Raw genomic sequence first — 14,877 nt, 5'->3', positions numbered from 1 at the left:
ATTCATGGGGAGGTCCCACATCTACTCAACAGGTGGCTTCCCTACCTTGGGCAAGTCAAATATGATCTTGGCCACTTTTCCCTCATCAGTAAAAATGGATATCACAATAACAATAGAGCTCCTAAGGGTTGTTTTAAGAGTTAACAGGAACTTTGTAAAACTTTCTAACTCAGAATTTTTAGATGCTACTGTTATCATGGCAACAACCTTGTGAAATAAGCTTTATTATTTATCCTCATTTAACTTATGACCAAAGCTTAGCGACATGTTCATATGGTCAAGGGAACTTTCTGGGGTAATGGATATGTACTAGATAGATATGATTAGATAGATCTATCTTAACTGTATTGGTTATATAGATCTGCATTTGTCAAAATTCATCTTTGTACACTTAGTCCAGGTGCATTTCATGGTACTTAATGTTATCTCTAGTGTTTCTCATAGATCATGTGGCCAGCACACAGCAGTGCATATTCCAGAAGACATCTGTTCATTCGCACTGGAACCTACAGATGTTTTCCTTGGCTCTTGTTCTATAATCCACCTTCCCACTAATTCCTTCCTACCCAATTGAAAACCTGGAATGTTGACTACACCTACTAACTACCATTTTTGTCTGACATCAAATATGCCCAACTTAAGTAGAATTTTAAGTTTTACTGTTACCTCCTGAATATATTCATGAAGACCCCTCTTGAGGAGTTGGTTTCTGGCTATGACCCTCCATAGCCACTGACCTAAACAATCACCTTATACTAGTGAAGTCGGTCAGGACCACATACCAGGTGTCTACAATCCCAAACCAGTAGAACTGAGAATCTGAAAGACTCTCTAAGTCAGCATTCCTTCAACACATTTCTGAGCAACTAAATATAAAACACGATTCTATGTACTCCTGATAAAGAGGTGAACAAAATTAATTTCTTGCTTGTGTGGGTATTACATCGTATTGTAGATAACTTTCAGAACTTTATCAAAAAGTAGGCTTTTTCATGAAGATCAGTAAGAAGTGTGAGAGTCAAAACAATAAGACGAAGTTCCAGGATAGCACTGAGCCAACACAGACTGGACTGTCCCCATAAAAGTAAAGAAATAAAACCAAATCCCCTCTTACACCCAGTACCAACCAAGGGCCACCGTCAAGGACTGTAGAGTTGGGCTAAAAAAAAAAAAAATTTGATGTAAAGACTCTGCATTCTCTTTGTTTCTAAATTATATACAGCTAGTTTAAAAAAAATTGCCCAAGGCCTAGCTGGGTTGGCTCAGTGGGCAGAGCATCAGCCTATGGACTGAAGGGTCCCGAGTTTGATGCTGGTCAAGGGCACATACCTCAGTTGCAGGCATGATCCCTGATCCAATTGGGGTGGGTGCAGGAAGCAACTAATCAATGTGTCTCTCTCATCATTGATGTTTCTATCTCTCTCTCTCCCTCTCCCTTCCGCTCTGAAATCAATAAAAATATATTTTTTAAACTCTATTAATTAAAAAAAATGTCCCAAAAGGTAGCACAGGCTGTTTAGGGGAAAGAAAATAGACTGGGTGTGCAGGGCAGTGTTTAAAACTAAAATGAAATCTTTCCCTGAAAGTGTTAAATAAGCATGAACAGCTCCTTGTTTAGAACCCTTCAGACAGTTGCCATCTCTCTTCAAAGTCCACTTGGCTAAAAGGAAATAATTTTCCATTTGAGTCAGGCCAAGGCCAAATGAAAAATGTCCTGTATGTGTAGTTATGCAAGCTGGCAGGCACCTCACACTGTATCTCCCAAGCTTCACTAAACACCAACTTCCTGTGCCCTTTACTTGAAAATGATTACCTACGTTAGGCTTTCCACTGGCAAATAAAAGCTCCTTCGTAGAGGTTAAGGTGTGTTCACATCTAACTTGCAGGAGCAGGCCAAAGAAGGGCCAGTCTCTGTTAAGGGACTTTTCAAGTCCTAACACTGTACTTCCCTTAGAAGTCACTTTGGTAACAGAAAACTGTTGACCTTCAGGCTAGAAACCATGACTGATATCCGGGTGTAACTGTGGTTTTATGGGACATTCTCTTCCCAGTTCTGGCTGATAGCAGGCCTCATCTCCTAGTTAAATTTCTACCTGGGATTAGCTCCATTTACCCAAGAATTACCTGCCTCCGTGCAGCTTAAAATAAGGAAATGGGATTCAAAATTTCTATAGAAAAAGTGTTTCAAAAAAGCAAATATCAGCCCCTATTCAAGATATATGACCTTGGCCCCGCCAGTGTGGCTCAGTGGTTGAGCATTGACCTATGAACCAGGAGGCCACGGTTCAATTACTGGTCAGGGTGCATGCTCAGCTTGTGGGCTCCATCCCCAGTGTGGGGCGTGCAGGAGGCAGCTAATCAATGATTCTCTCTCATTGATGTTTCTGTCTCTACCTTTCTCTCTGAAATCAATTAAATATATATATATATATATATATATATATATATATATTTTTTTTTTTTTTTAAAAAGATATGTGACCTTGGATTGCTATCTATAAATGGGTACATTTTAATAATGTACTATTGTACAATCAATGGAATGATTCAAATGACTGTTCTGATAAAATTTCATTTGGTTCTTCTTGAAAAAAAGTCTGAAAACTATAAAATATCATGGAAATGTAATATATATCCTTGTAATAATCTGTAGCTGTCGATTTTCAATTTATGCCAGTAATTTAATGGCTTACTAGATTTTAACATTCTGATTTATATTCTGTGGTTAGAAAAATGGAAAAAAAATGACACATCACAATTCTAAGCTATGTCATCTGAAATGTTACCTATCCGAACTACTGCATGCCTTTGATCTCATTTCAGCACCAATGTGAAGAAAACTCTACCAACAACAATTTATTACTTCGGATGGAATTGAAAGCAGTCAAGTAACAACATCACATTGGGAGTGGGGAATGGACCAGGAGGGAAGACCTGGGTCCTTGTCCTATTTCCTTAGCTTACTCATCATAATACAAAACATCTACCCAAATATAGAACAGAATTCGCACAACTAGCCCCGCCCACCTCACAGGGCTGACTGATGTGATAGTTGAATGAAAACATCCTTAATGTCGTATTTACAAGGTGCTTTCCAAAAACACATGGAGTTATTATTTCAGTTTGTTTGAAAAATGAAAATTCAGAATTGCCTTAGTATTTAAATATATGAATGATAACATTTTACAACCAAAACTCTTAAATATAAATGTTGGTGGACTAACCTACAAATTAAAAATTAGAGCAGAGGATGGCAGTACTTTAAAAGCCACAAGTGCTTATTGGTTCAAAGTGATGACTCAACTCTAAGTGCTTTTAGAATGTGCTGATAGCAAACCAGCAACATAATTTACAGACTTCAGCAAAGATCAAAGTATCTGCTTTGATTTTTTTTTAAATGCAGCTCATATATATCAAAATAGAGCAATTCACTCAACTCAAACCCTCAAGAAAATCAGGAGGTTACAAAGCTGGAGTCCAAGAATAAATAACCTCAACTGTTATTAGTACACACTGATTCTTTTTAAGGAAGAGGGAAAGTTATTAAATTCCAGGCTCCTATGCAGATTCAAGAAACACCTCCACCAGGAGGGAGTGGAGGAATTTAAATTCCATGATCGGAAGAGGTTTAAAACAAGAAACAAGGGAAGACTATGATTAGCATTAAATCATTATCTTCTCTATGGCTGGCAATGTGGTAGAACAACCCCACGAGACAGGTATTATCCCACTGTCCCCATGAGGCCACAGGTGCACAAAATCACGTGGCCTAGCAGATCTCACACAGGAACCCGACTTGGTCTAACTTCGAAGCCTGTGCACACTCCATTACATTCCTGTCCCAAATGTTCTAGATACCAGTAACATATTTTCCAGTTCTATAACCAAGTATGTCTCCAAGGTTTCATAATGGTCAGCAGGGTAAGAAAAAAAAAAAAACATGCCTCTATTTGTTTTATTATTCCAATTTTAATAAAAACAGGAGGAAGGAGCCCTAGCCGGTTTGGCTCAGTTGGATAGAGCCGTTGGCCTACGGTCTGAAGGGTCCGGGGTTTGATTCCAGTCAAGGGCACATGCCGGGTTATGGGCTCGATCCCCAGTAGGGGGCATGCAGGAGGCAGCCGATCAATGATTTGCTCTCATCAATGAAGTTTCTATCTCTCTCTCCCTCTCCCTTCCTCTCTGGAATCAATAAAAATATTATTATTTCTTTTAAAAAAAGGACAAAGGAGAGGGTGAAAAATAATAGTAGGCTTCTATTTATACAATATAAGTAGAGAAAATAATTTTCATTTGACTATGTTCCTACAAAGTTGTAAATTTTAAATATTTAGTGTAGCAAGACATAACCAACATTTTCTACTATAATACTCATATGTGCAATATAAAATCATTTAAAGTTTTGTATAAAAAAGAGAATACAGGATTTTTCCTATCTCCATTCCCTTTTCATTGACTAGACTCGCTCTTATCTGGGAATAAAAATTACTTAGTAAATCCCTCTGCATAGTTGTCATGAATATCTCCATAGAGCAACAGCAGAAGTTTTTAAACATTAAACCAAAAAATTCCATACTTGAGAGTACTGAATCCAATGCAATAACCAGCAATTCTAGTGAACCATCAAAAAGTTTTCCAGAAATGCAAAACTACTCTGAAACACACATCTTATTAATGTAATAAGAGAAAGAGCAACCCCAGACTGAAAACCCATCCGAATTCCTCTTTAAAATGTAAATACATATTTCTCCAAACAAGGATCAGCCCAATTCTCTGTTCATGAGCAGCTGCCAACTTGCGACTGACAGTACAAGTGGAAATGTCACAAATTCTCACAAGTGGACTTAATTCTGTACAAGTATATGCATATGGGCATGCCGGGTACTTTATTAAAAACAGAATCATCACTCAGAAGGAAGAGGAACCTCCCACCTTCCAGCTCTACGTTAGCCTAACTACTACTGGCCCCGATTTCACGGGCTGAGCGGCCTCGCTCTTTGCTTGCCTCGTATATCAGTGAATGAGGGGGCCGGGCACGAGGAGAGGACAAGGACAAAGAAGACAAGGTCAAGGAAAGCAAGGACACTGATATCTCTGGCTTAAAAGACCTTCTAGCAGCTGTGACTAACTGAAGCAAGAATTTCCAGCTCCATGCTATCAGAGCTTTCGATGATTTATTCCGGGCCACATCTGGTACAAATAATTCTGAAAGTGCGAATGTATCCAGCATCGTAAGGTTTAGACCCTCCTCTCCAGACACACACAAGATGTAACAAAAAGATATTGGGGGGGGGGGGGGAAGTCACTAAAAAGATTATCCAGAGAAGGAAGGTGAAACTCAGACTGCAGTGCTGAGTATCTCGCCTCTCAGCTCTTTCTGTGAGAAGGAAGAGCCATCCAAGATCACAAGTCTTCACAGAACTGAATTGTCAAAACAGCCTTGGGTTGATGAGAATTTAGTCCCGGCAGCAGAATCCCCAGCGCATGGCACCATGTTAATGGCTGGAGAGAATATTCCTAGCAATTTTGAACACTTACTAAAATGTTCGAAACTGCACTTTTCACAGTGGCTGAGGCTTCTCTGACAGACTGGCCTGAGAACCAGGGCCAATTTTTCCCAGGTTCAGCACTTCCGCTTTGCAGTGTTTGGCCCATAGAAAGCGCTCAATACAAAAATCAAACTTAAGATTCTAAGAGCAAGGGTTTTTACTCATGCCTTTTATTTACTATTTACGATAAAAACATGCCCTAGCCGGTTTGGCTCAGAAGGGTCCCAGGTTCGATTCCGGTCAAGGTCACATGCCTGGATTGTGGGCTCAATCCCCAGGACAGGGTGTGCAGGAGGCGGCTGATCAATGATTCTATCATTGATCTTTCTATCTCTCCCTCCACCTTCCTCTCTGAAATCAATAAAAATATGGGTTTTTTTTAAAGAGTTCTTTTAAAAAACTAAAAACATGATCCTAACTATCCCCTATACATACTTGGTTCTACATAAAGGGTCTAGGTTGAATATCTGATCAAACAAGTGCCTTTTGCTCAGTAGAAAATGTACCTTCTGTAACCCATTCCTGTTTCTCCAATCTTTCTATCTCTCCAGCGAGTAGGACTTCCGCAATCCTCTGTGGAATTACAGACCTTTGGGTTAGCCAACCAGAAATGTGCAAATATGGTTCAGTTCTATAATTTGCCTAAGAATGAGACAACTATGGTGCAGTGGGTTACTGTATAATAAAATATATACTTTATAGTGCAAAGGGACTTCACCAGTAGTTCTAGTAAAAACAACTCAAACAGCCCTGGCCAGCTTGGCTCAGTGGATAGAGCGTCAGCCTGTGGACTGAAGGGTCGTGGGTTCGATTCCGGTCAGGGGCATATGCCTGGGTTGGAGCCTCCATCCCCAGTGGGGGTCGTGCAGGTCTTTCATCATTGATGTTTCTATCTCTCTCTCCCTCTCCCTTCCTCTCTGAAATCAATAAAAATATATTTAAAAAAATAAAACTCAAACAACTTGACACAGGTTGGAGGGTGGGCAGGGGAATCCATGTTGGAATGTCATCTCTTAGGCTACTTCTATCTATACTGGCTTCTATTTTTGTTCCAGAAGCTAACCAAGTGACCTAGGTTTTAAAAGACCATGCAGCCCTAACTGGTTTGGCTCAGTGGATAAGCCTGTGGACTGAAGGGTCCCAGGTTCGATTCCGGTCAAGGGCATGTACCTTGGTTGCGGGCACATACCCAGTAGGGGGTGTGCAGGAGGCAGCTGATCGATGTTTCTAACTCTCTATCCCTCTCCTTTCCTCTCTGTAAAAAAATCAATAAAATATATTTTTAAAAAATAAAAAATAAAAGGCCATGCAGTTGCAACTTGGTATCATTGTTAACCATCATCAAAACAATCTACGAGATAAACAAGAGAGACAACTTCTCGTCTGTCACTGAAGGCTGTTAAACACACCATAGGTTACGAACTGCTTATCTGAAATAAGGTGAAGAAATATTGACTTTTCCTTCAGAACCGGCCTGTAAGTAAACAATGCCAGAGTTAAATATTACCGCGTTTCCACTCCAGAAAAAGTATAGAAGCGAGCTAACCCGCCAGTCCAGACCCAGTGAACACTGGCATACCCATTCTTTAGGCTACGTGTTTATTGACAAAGGAATGTATTTTCCTACCTCTCCTTCCTGCTCCTCTGATAAGTGGGACTCTCCCAGAGGGAGTTCTTTTTCTCAATGACAATTCGGGACATAAGACGTCCTACAATGTTTTAGTTAATTGTAGGGGATCAGAGTAACTATGACTGATTGGCCCTCAAACTTAACACTAATTTTCTTTTCTTTGCATTGAGCTTACATATAAGCTGACAAGGTACAAATATTTTAAAGTCTTTAAAGGAAATGATAAGGATTTTGATGGCTTTAAACCCCTTTCCAGGGCACCTTCCCTGGAAGACTGATACGCTCCCAGTCTGTTTTCTTTTTCTTTTTTTAATATATTTGTATTGATTTCAGAGAGGAAGGGAAAGTGAGAGAGGGAGGGAGGGAGAAAGAGAGAGAGAAAGAGAGAGAAGTCTATGATGAGAGAGAATCATTGATCAGCTACCTCTCGCATTCTCTCTACTAGGGATTGAGCCTGCAACCCGGACATGTGCCCCGACTGGGAATTGAACCATGACCTCCTGGTTCATAGGTCGATGCTCAACCACTGAGCCATGCTGGCTGGACCCAGTCTGTCTTCTTCCCCTTCTCCCCCCGCCCCATCTTGCTATGGGTAACACAGTGGGGAACTGGCTAGGCCCACCCTTCTGCTCAGCCCAACTCCTACTAAAACATGAAATTAGCACAATATTCAGACAAAATCACGTTACCGGGAAGTCATTTCCTTGTGACCCCTTCACCCTTTCCAGCTGGTTTGAGAATCTTACAACCTGCACTTGCCCATCTTCTTTCACTGCTCAAAGGGACTCTACTCAACCTGCTAAAAAGGACACATTTCCTCAAGAGAAACTTGAAGCAACTTCATTTTTTTAAAATATGTTTTTGATTTCAGAGAGGAAGGGAGAGGAAGAAAGACATAGAAACATCAATGATGAGGGAGAATCACTGATTGGCTGCCTCCTGCACGCTGCCTACTGGGGCTTGAGCCTGCAACCCAGGCATATGCCCTGACTGGGAATTGAACCGTGACCTCTTGGTTCATAGGTTGATGCGCAACCACTGAGCCACACCAGCTGGGCCTGAAGCAACTTTAAAATTCTTAGTTTTACAACTTCAAAATGAAATGAAATCTCCAGGTGCGAATAAAGGGAGAATGTGTGAGTTTTCTTACTTTTACTCTTGTAAATAATGGGCACACAAGAACAACCATTGATTCTGACCTGGGTCTATTAACAAGACTTAAAAATAGTTTATCTTTAAGTAAATACATTTTTATTTCTTTTCAGGATGAAGCTTAAACTGAAGGCCAAGGAAAAGTTACTAGCTATAATGTACTAAAAGTAAGATTTTGGAATCAAAGATGTATATGCAAATATGTACTTGTGAACTGCTTCAAGCTATTTGCTTTAGTAAAGCTCCTCTAGATTGAATTTGTCTTACACTGTAAATTTGCTCAACATTTCTTCCTTGATTGCATAAAAGGTAGGGCAATCACAAATAGCCAATGAGGTTACAGTGTGTGAGAGTGACGTTTTATTGTTATCTATCCGCAGAGGAAGGAGTAGCCCCCGAGTCTGTCATCCCCACAGCAGAAAAACCTATTTCATCGTGAGCCAAGTGAACAAGAAAAAGTCATGCATGGGTAACTGCCCACATAAAAGAAAGAACTGCTGATTTCAGACAAGCTTGAGGTCATTTAAAGAATAACTATCATCAGGGCAATGTTTTATAAAACTTGGTTTAGAAATACATTTTTGGGAGCAGTAGCTGACAGTCAGACTCAGTTCCTGGTTATCCTGAACAGCCCTAGGCCAAGGATAAAGAACCCTGGTCAAAGCAGGCTTTTCTCAGCCAAGTGTCAGGCTGGCTAAAGTCAGACCATATCATCTAATCCCTCTTTTTTCTTTCTTAAAAAATAAAAATAAAAAAATAACACAATGGGGGTCACTCATCCTCAGCCAGTCACTCCTCTGCAGGCCACAAGCCACCACTGGCCAAGCACCTGCCAGCTAAGTGGTCACCTACGTGGCCTCAACAGAGAGTCTGGGCGCATTTCTACTAGTAAGTGTCCCCGAACACCCTCACCACACACTGACCTCATCCTCTGGGCTCTTATTGGTCCCCTGGCTTATTCTGAGGCTCTAAAAGATGGAGAGTGAAAGGGGACTGGGCTCTGATGGGGACCGATCACAAGTCCTCAGGGTATACTTAAGCTTCCACAGTATGGAAAGGTAACTCAAGTTTGGGAAATCTAGAAGACATTGTCTCCTCTTCAAGTAAGTAGTTTAATCTAGGAGTAGTATTCGAAATCAATCTGGGAAAACTTATGAACTACATATACACCCAACTAGAAATCAGGAGAGATTCATGTCAACAATGCAACACTACAATAATGGCTATAAAAAGAATTCTGGCAAAACAGTAATACTAGAGATGAACTACGGAAAATAAGTGGATTGTGAGTCTGGTTTACATAACCACAGAACAGCAGGTCTGAAAGACTTTCATTCCCTGGAATTTAAAACTTTTCTGTTCTTATCTGCAGGAATGCTATTCCTAACGGTATATACCAGGCACACTATTTCTCATCAACAAACACAGTCTGTGTTGCAGCAGTCTCTACTCCAGGGCATGCAGGTTCTGACAATAGATTTGATAAGAATCTAAACCAGAATTGGGGGGCGGGGGGGGGGGGAGGGGTACTTTTGAAAGTCACCTTCTGTCACTGTCATACATCGCTCTTCAACTATGATTTGGGAGTGTTAAAAATTTTGTTATGAGAAAGTCAACAAATTTGGCTACATTAAAGTCTAGAACTTCTCTAAGTCAAATCCACTACAAATATGCGCTAAGTGTCTTTGTAAAGCAAAGACAAAACTGGGAAAAATAGCTGCAATGTGAAGGCAAAAATTATCAAGACATAAAAGGCTCTTAGAAATTGATAGAAAAATGCTAATGCCCCAGGAGGAAAAAAAAAATGGCACTACATTCAAATTAAAAGGGGAAGGAAAATGAAAAATTACTGGATGTTTTGGTGTTCAACATTATTTGCAATCAAAGACACGGAAATTTAAATATTGAGATAGCACTGTTCACCTATAAAGCTAGCAAGAATTATTTTTCCTTTTAAGGATGCTTCCCCGTATTAACAAGAATACAGTAACACAGGTATTCTCATAGAGTGCCAGCGGGGACACACTTCGGTATAACATTTTTCGGAAAGCAATTAATCAATCTGTATAAAGAGATTTGTGAATCATCAACTGAGTTTGGAGGACTCCATCTAAGGAACTATGCTCTGTAGATCAAGTTTTATAAAGAATATTTGTTGCATCAGTATATATTTAATAATAGGAAATAAATTAAAAGTTCACCTATAAGGAAATGGTTAAGTAAATTGTTACTTCTACATAATATTATGTAGTCACTAAAATAATATTCTTGAAGAACTGTGAAAACATGAGAATCTTTTCATGTGTTAGTAAAAAAAAAATCAGCATGCAACAGTATATTTATACCACCACTGTAAAAAAAATTTTGTTATATTGTGATTATCTTTGGAAGATATGATTATTTAACTCCTTTTTTATTTTTATTTTTTAGAGAGAGAAACATTGATGTGAGAACAAAACATCCTGCATGCCCCCTACTGCGGATTGAACCAGAAACCCCAGCATGTGCTCTGATCCAGAATTGAACCCATAACCTTACAGTGCACAGGACGGACAATGCCCAACCAACTGAGCCACACGGGCCAGGGCGGATTATTTAACTCATACTTTTTCTGAACCTACCGATTTTTATACAGCAAGCATGCATTACTTTTGAAATCATAACAAACAAAGACCAACAAAATAGGGCCAATGAGTGGCATGCTTTTGAAATGCTTAAATCGAATAACTGCAGTTTTGTTTCCAAGAAATACCCAAAGAAATCTAGCTATAATTTTATAATCCTATGAAATACTCAAAATTGAAGCCTTCAATTACTGATATATAATTAAAAGGTGCAGGTCATGTGCAAGCACTATTGCTCCACACTAAGCGGATTTTAAAAATAATAGGTGGAAAAGTTGGTGTGAGTTTAATGTATAACTATACATTACTTTAAACTAAATTCCACTCCTCAGGTTTTTATTTTTCTTAAGGATAAGTAGTTTCTAATCATTTCTTTGTATAACTTTCCAATGGAGTACTGTACCTAAGAAAAAAATTATTAAAGCAGATTGTAAAGCACTATACAAATAGGGCATCATTGTTTCTATTGAAATTGCCCATCATTTCCTGCCCTAATTATCCCTGAAAAAGAAGTCTGCCTCCAGAACTGCAATTCCAACTATGCAATTCCTTCCAGGGTTAACCAAACACTGTTATCTGGGTGTATCTACCCTCCTTAAGGAAGTCCCAGGCTCCCAGGAAGCAGAAACTCTGGTTTTCTTCCCCACCTCACCCCACCCCACCCCACCTAGGAGTGGTGTTAAGGAGGGAGACTAAACTCCCCCCCCCCCCCCCCAGCCCACCCGCCAGCCCAGGCCTCAGGACTTAGCGTAATGGTGATTGGATCCCCATTACCTGGCAAAACATGAAGGCTTTCATCCCAGCTTTCATCTGCAGGCACCCCTCCCTGTTTTGCCTAAGACTTTGATTTTATTCAAACAAAACACAACACACTGGATTTCCTTTATTAGTCCACTGCCTACTTAAGCACTATTGATAAAGTCTGTGAAACTCTATGCAGGCTAAATTAAGGATTAATCTCCCCATGTTTACTCCAAAATAAATCCGAGTCAAAAAAAAAAACACTCACACAACAATAACAGAAAGAGAGTAGTCTTGAAGAGACAGAAAGAGTTGTAAGGCAAGTAAACACACACATGCACTAATGATTGTAGAGGAGTCCCACCTGGTGGCCTTAAAGCCGGAGAGGCACAGGGACTCGCGGAAAGTAGCAAGGCGCGTGGCGAGAGGCCCAGCCCCGTGAATGCCATTTTCCACCCCGATTCCTTACACCGGGAATGGGCCCAAGCAAGCCGCCCAGCGAGAGGGCTGGACTGCGGGGCCCCGGCGGGGCCAGGGTCTGGTGGGCGGCTTCGGGCCCAGGGTACGGCTTGTCAGCCTGCAGCGAGCGAGCCGAGTCTACGGCGAACCCTTCGGTCACTGTCAAGGTGACAGCGACGAGGTCCGCATCCGTCCCTTCCGCACCAGCCGCGCGGCGCCCACGTGAGACCTGCTCTCTGCAGCCTCCGCGCTGCCCGCGCTGCCTCTCCGCTTCTCCCCCAACTTGGGCGCCCGAGCCCCCGGAATACCCGCCCCCGAGGCTGGCCCCGCGCCCTCCCGCCGCCGTCGCCCGCGATCCCCGCCGGTGACAGGCGGGGCAGGAGTCGACCCAACTCCGCACTTACCTCTGCGCCTCGGATCCAACCCCGAGCCCTCCGGGGAGCCAGACGCGGGAGGCGGGAGAGCTGCATTCCGAGCCCCAGCGCCCTTGGCACCCTCGGCGGAGGCGCTGCAGGTCCCCCCCCCCCCCCGGGGCGATCGGCACCTGGGGACACGCGGGTCGGCCCCACCCCCACCCGCGCGCCGGCGGCGGTGGCTGCTGCGGGGCGGGATCCCGAAGTCCCAGAGGCGCCCCAGCCTCCCCCCCCCCACGCACCTCCGCCTCTCGGGCCGCCGCGGGGCGGAGCGAGGGCGGGGAGTTCGGGAAACTTGTAAATAGAGGCCGCCCCTGCCCCCGCGCCTGCCGCCGCCCCTTCCAGACCGCCCCGGCCGGCGCCCCGCCGCTGGAGACCGAGACCCAGGCCGGGCGGCGGCCGTGGGGGCTGCGCCCCGGGACGCTCGGGAGACGCGCCAGGCGCTACCTCGGCCGGGCTCCGCGCTCCGCTCGCCCGCGGGCTCCCTCCTCTCGCGCTCCCGGCGGCCGGTCCCGGAGCCCCGCGCGCTCCCGGGCTAAATGCGGGCGCGCTCCGTGCCCGGGGCTTCCGCCCGGGACCGCGCTGCACCTGTTGCCACGTGCGACGCGGCGCCCGCGGCGGCTGCCTGCGCACCTGGCCGAGCGTCACGAGCCGGACCGCACGGGTCCCCGCGTGTCACCGGCACTCCCCCGCGCCCAGTGCGGGGGCCCGGGCCCGGCTGCGGAGAAGGCCTGCCTCCCGCGGCCCTCCTGGCACCTGGCTTCCCCGAGGGAGCTCTCCGACGTCCGCGGCGGCCCGGGGGTGGGGGGCGCGGGAAGCTTGCGGGGTTATCAGGACAGAGGTTTGCGAGGAACCAGCGGGGACTGTTTCTTCTGCATTCTCTTCACTTCTGAGAGGTTTACTAGCAAACACCAGGTGTTATCTTCACCTCTGAGAGGTTTACTAGCAAATACCAGGCGTTATCTTCACCTCTAAGAGGTTTACTAGCAAATACCTGCTAAAGGTTAAAGAAATGAGCTCCGGAGCTGTGAGATCCTCGGATAAAAAAGCGCTAAGGACACGGGAACTCCTGGGAGGCAGGCGCGACCCACTTTTCCATAAACACACACGAAAGCCTTGCTCCTTGCTAATGGAACAAATTCCACCCCTAGCTGTCGGTTAGGCCCAGGAAATAGTCTCTTCTCTGAGCACATTTTTAATGCAAAGCTTTTCCACAGATGCTCTCCCGCTTGCCACTTAACGAGGGATGTTGCTGGTCATTAAATGCCAGACAACCTGAATCCAAATTTTTCTCTAATTGCCTGTTTAGGACGTGCTAAAAGCTTTTCAAGAGGAGTCGACTTAAGCTGAGGATACTGTATCTGACCAAGTTTCTACACTGTCAATATTAGATCAGCTAACAGATGTGTTGCCATTTCCGGTTGTAAAGCCTTTTCACGCCTACAGGGTTCCATTATCCCCTCAACAAGACCCAGGGGCATATATGGTCAGACTGCTATCTCCATTTTTCAGCTTGAGAAATGGGAGCTGGGAAAGGTCAGTGGTTTGCCCTGGCCCGGTGGCTCAGTTGATTGGGGTGTCCTCCTTACACCAAAAGCTTGCCTGGTCCGGGCACATACCTACCCATATACCTAGGTTGCTGGTTTGACCCCTAGTGCGGTGGGCACGGGAGGCAACCAATGAGTGTTTCTCATATTGCTGTTTCTCTCTCTCCCTTCCTCTCTCTAAAAATATATCCTTAGGTGAGGATTTAAAAAAAAAATTTTTTAATAGAAATGAAAGGTCAAGTGACTTGCTCCAGGTCACACAGCTAGCGAAGAGCAGGTGCAAACCCTACAGGCCTACCTCCCAATCTTCCCTTTTTATTTCATTACACGATGACAACTCTCAGGTGCTTTTGAAGTTCCTGTTGTAAAGACAGGCGTGTAACTAACACATACATGACTCTAGGGAAAGGCATGTGACTGCTTTTAGGGAGACGGCATTAAACACCATTGAATGATTGTCCCTGTGCAAAAGCACCAAAAACAAAATAAAAACAAACCACTGACATTGTCCCTGTAAGTCATCAGGCAATTATGCTAATTAGCAGCATGCCTCCTTCCCAAGCAGAGTACTCCTATGGTTAGACATACCATTTAATCTTTATAACCCTCAGGTGACCCAGATGACTTAGTCCACCCCCCCTCCCCCAACAGTTCTATTGTGTACCCTAGTTATATCTATAAATATAGAAGCTGTTTTACTTCATTTTTCCATGGGATCGATTAAAGAAAGAAAAAAAAAACACACCATCTGTAAGTAATTAGA

General features: G+C 43.6%; 1 protein-coding gene across 4 annotated transcripts in view; it reads right to left on the bottom strand.

The window, feature by feature from the left end:
• Nucleotides 1–13,085, bottom strand: part of MTUS1 (microtubule associated scaffold protein 1) — a 131,419-nt gene extending 118,334 nt beyond the window's left edge. The window contains exon 1 of one of the 4 annotated variants that reach the window (XM_079779090.1): nucleotides 13,015–13,085. Coding sequence is in view for 1 of the 4 variants with exons in the window: in XM_079779091.1 (XP_079635217.1) it covers nucleotides 12,559–12,624 (66 nt within the window). In the remaining 3 variants the exon portion in view is untranslated. Of the gene's footprint in view, nucleotides 1–12,059; nucleotides 12,370–12,558; nucleotides 12,786–13,014 lie in introns of those variants that run through there. The other 3 variants (XM_079779091.1, XM_079779088.1, XM_079779089.1) reach the window with 3 other exon arrangements.
• Nucleotides 13,086–14,877: the final 1,792 nt, after the last annotated feature.

This window comes from Cnephaeus nilssonii (genome assembly GCF_951640355.1).
Source record: "Cnephaeus nilssonii genome assembly, chromosome: 8".
Taxonomy (NCBI): domain Eukaryota; kingdom Metazoa; phylum Chordata; class Mammalia; order Chiroptera; family Vespertilionidae; genus Cnephaeus; species Cnephaeus nilssonii.
The sequence above is the reverse complement of the archived record's forward strand: the minus strand, read 5'-3'. Positions and strand labels throughout refer to the sequence as shown.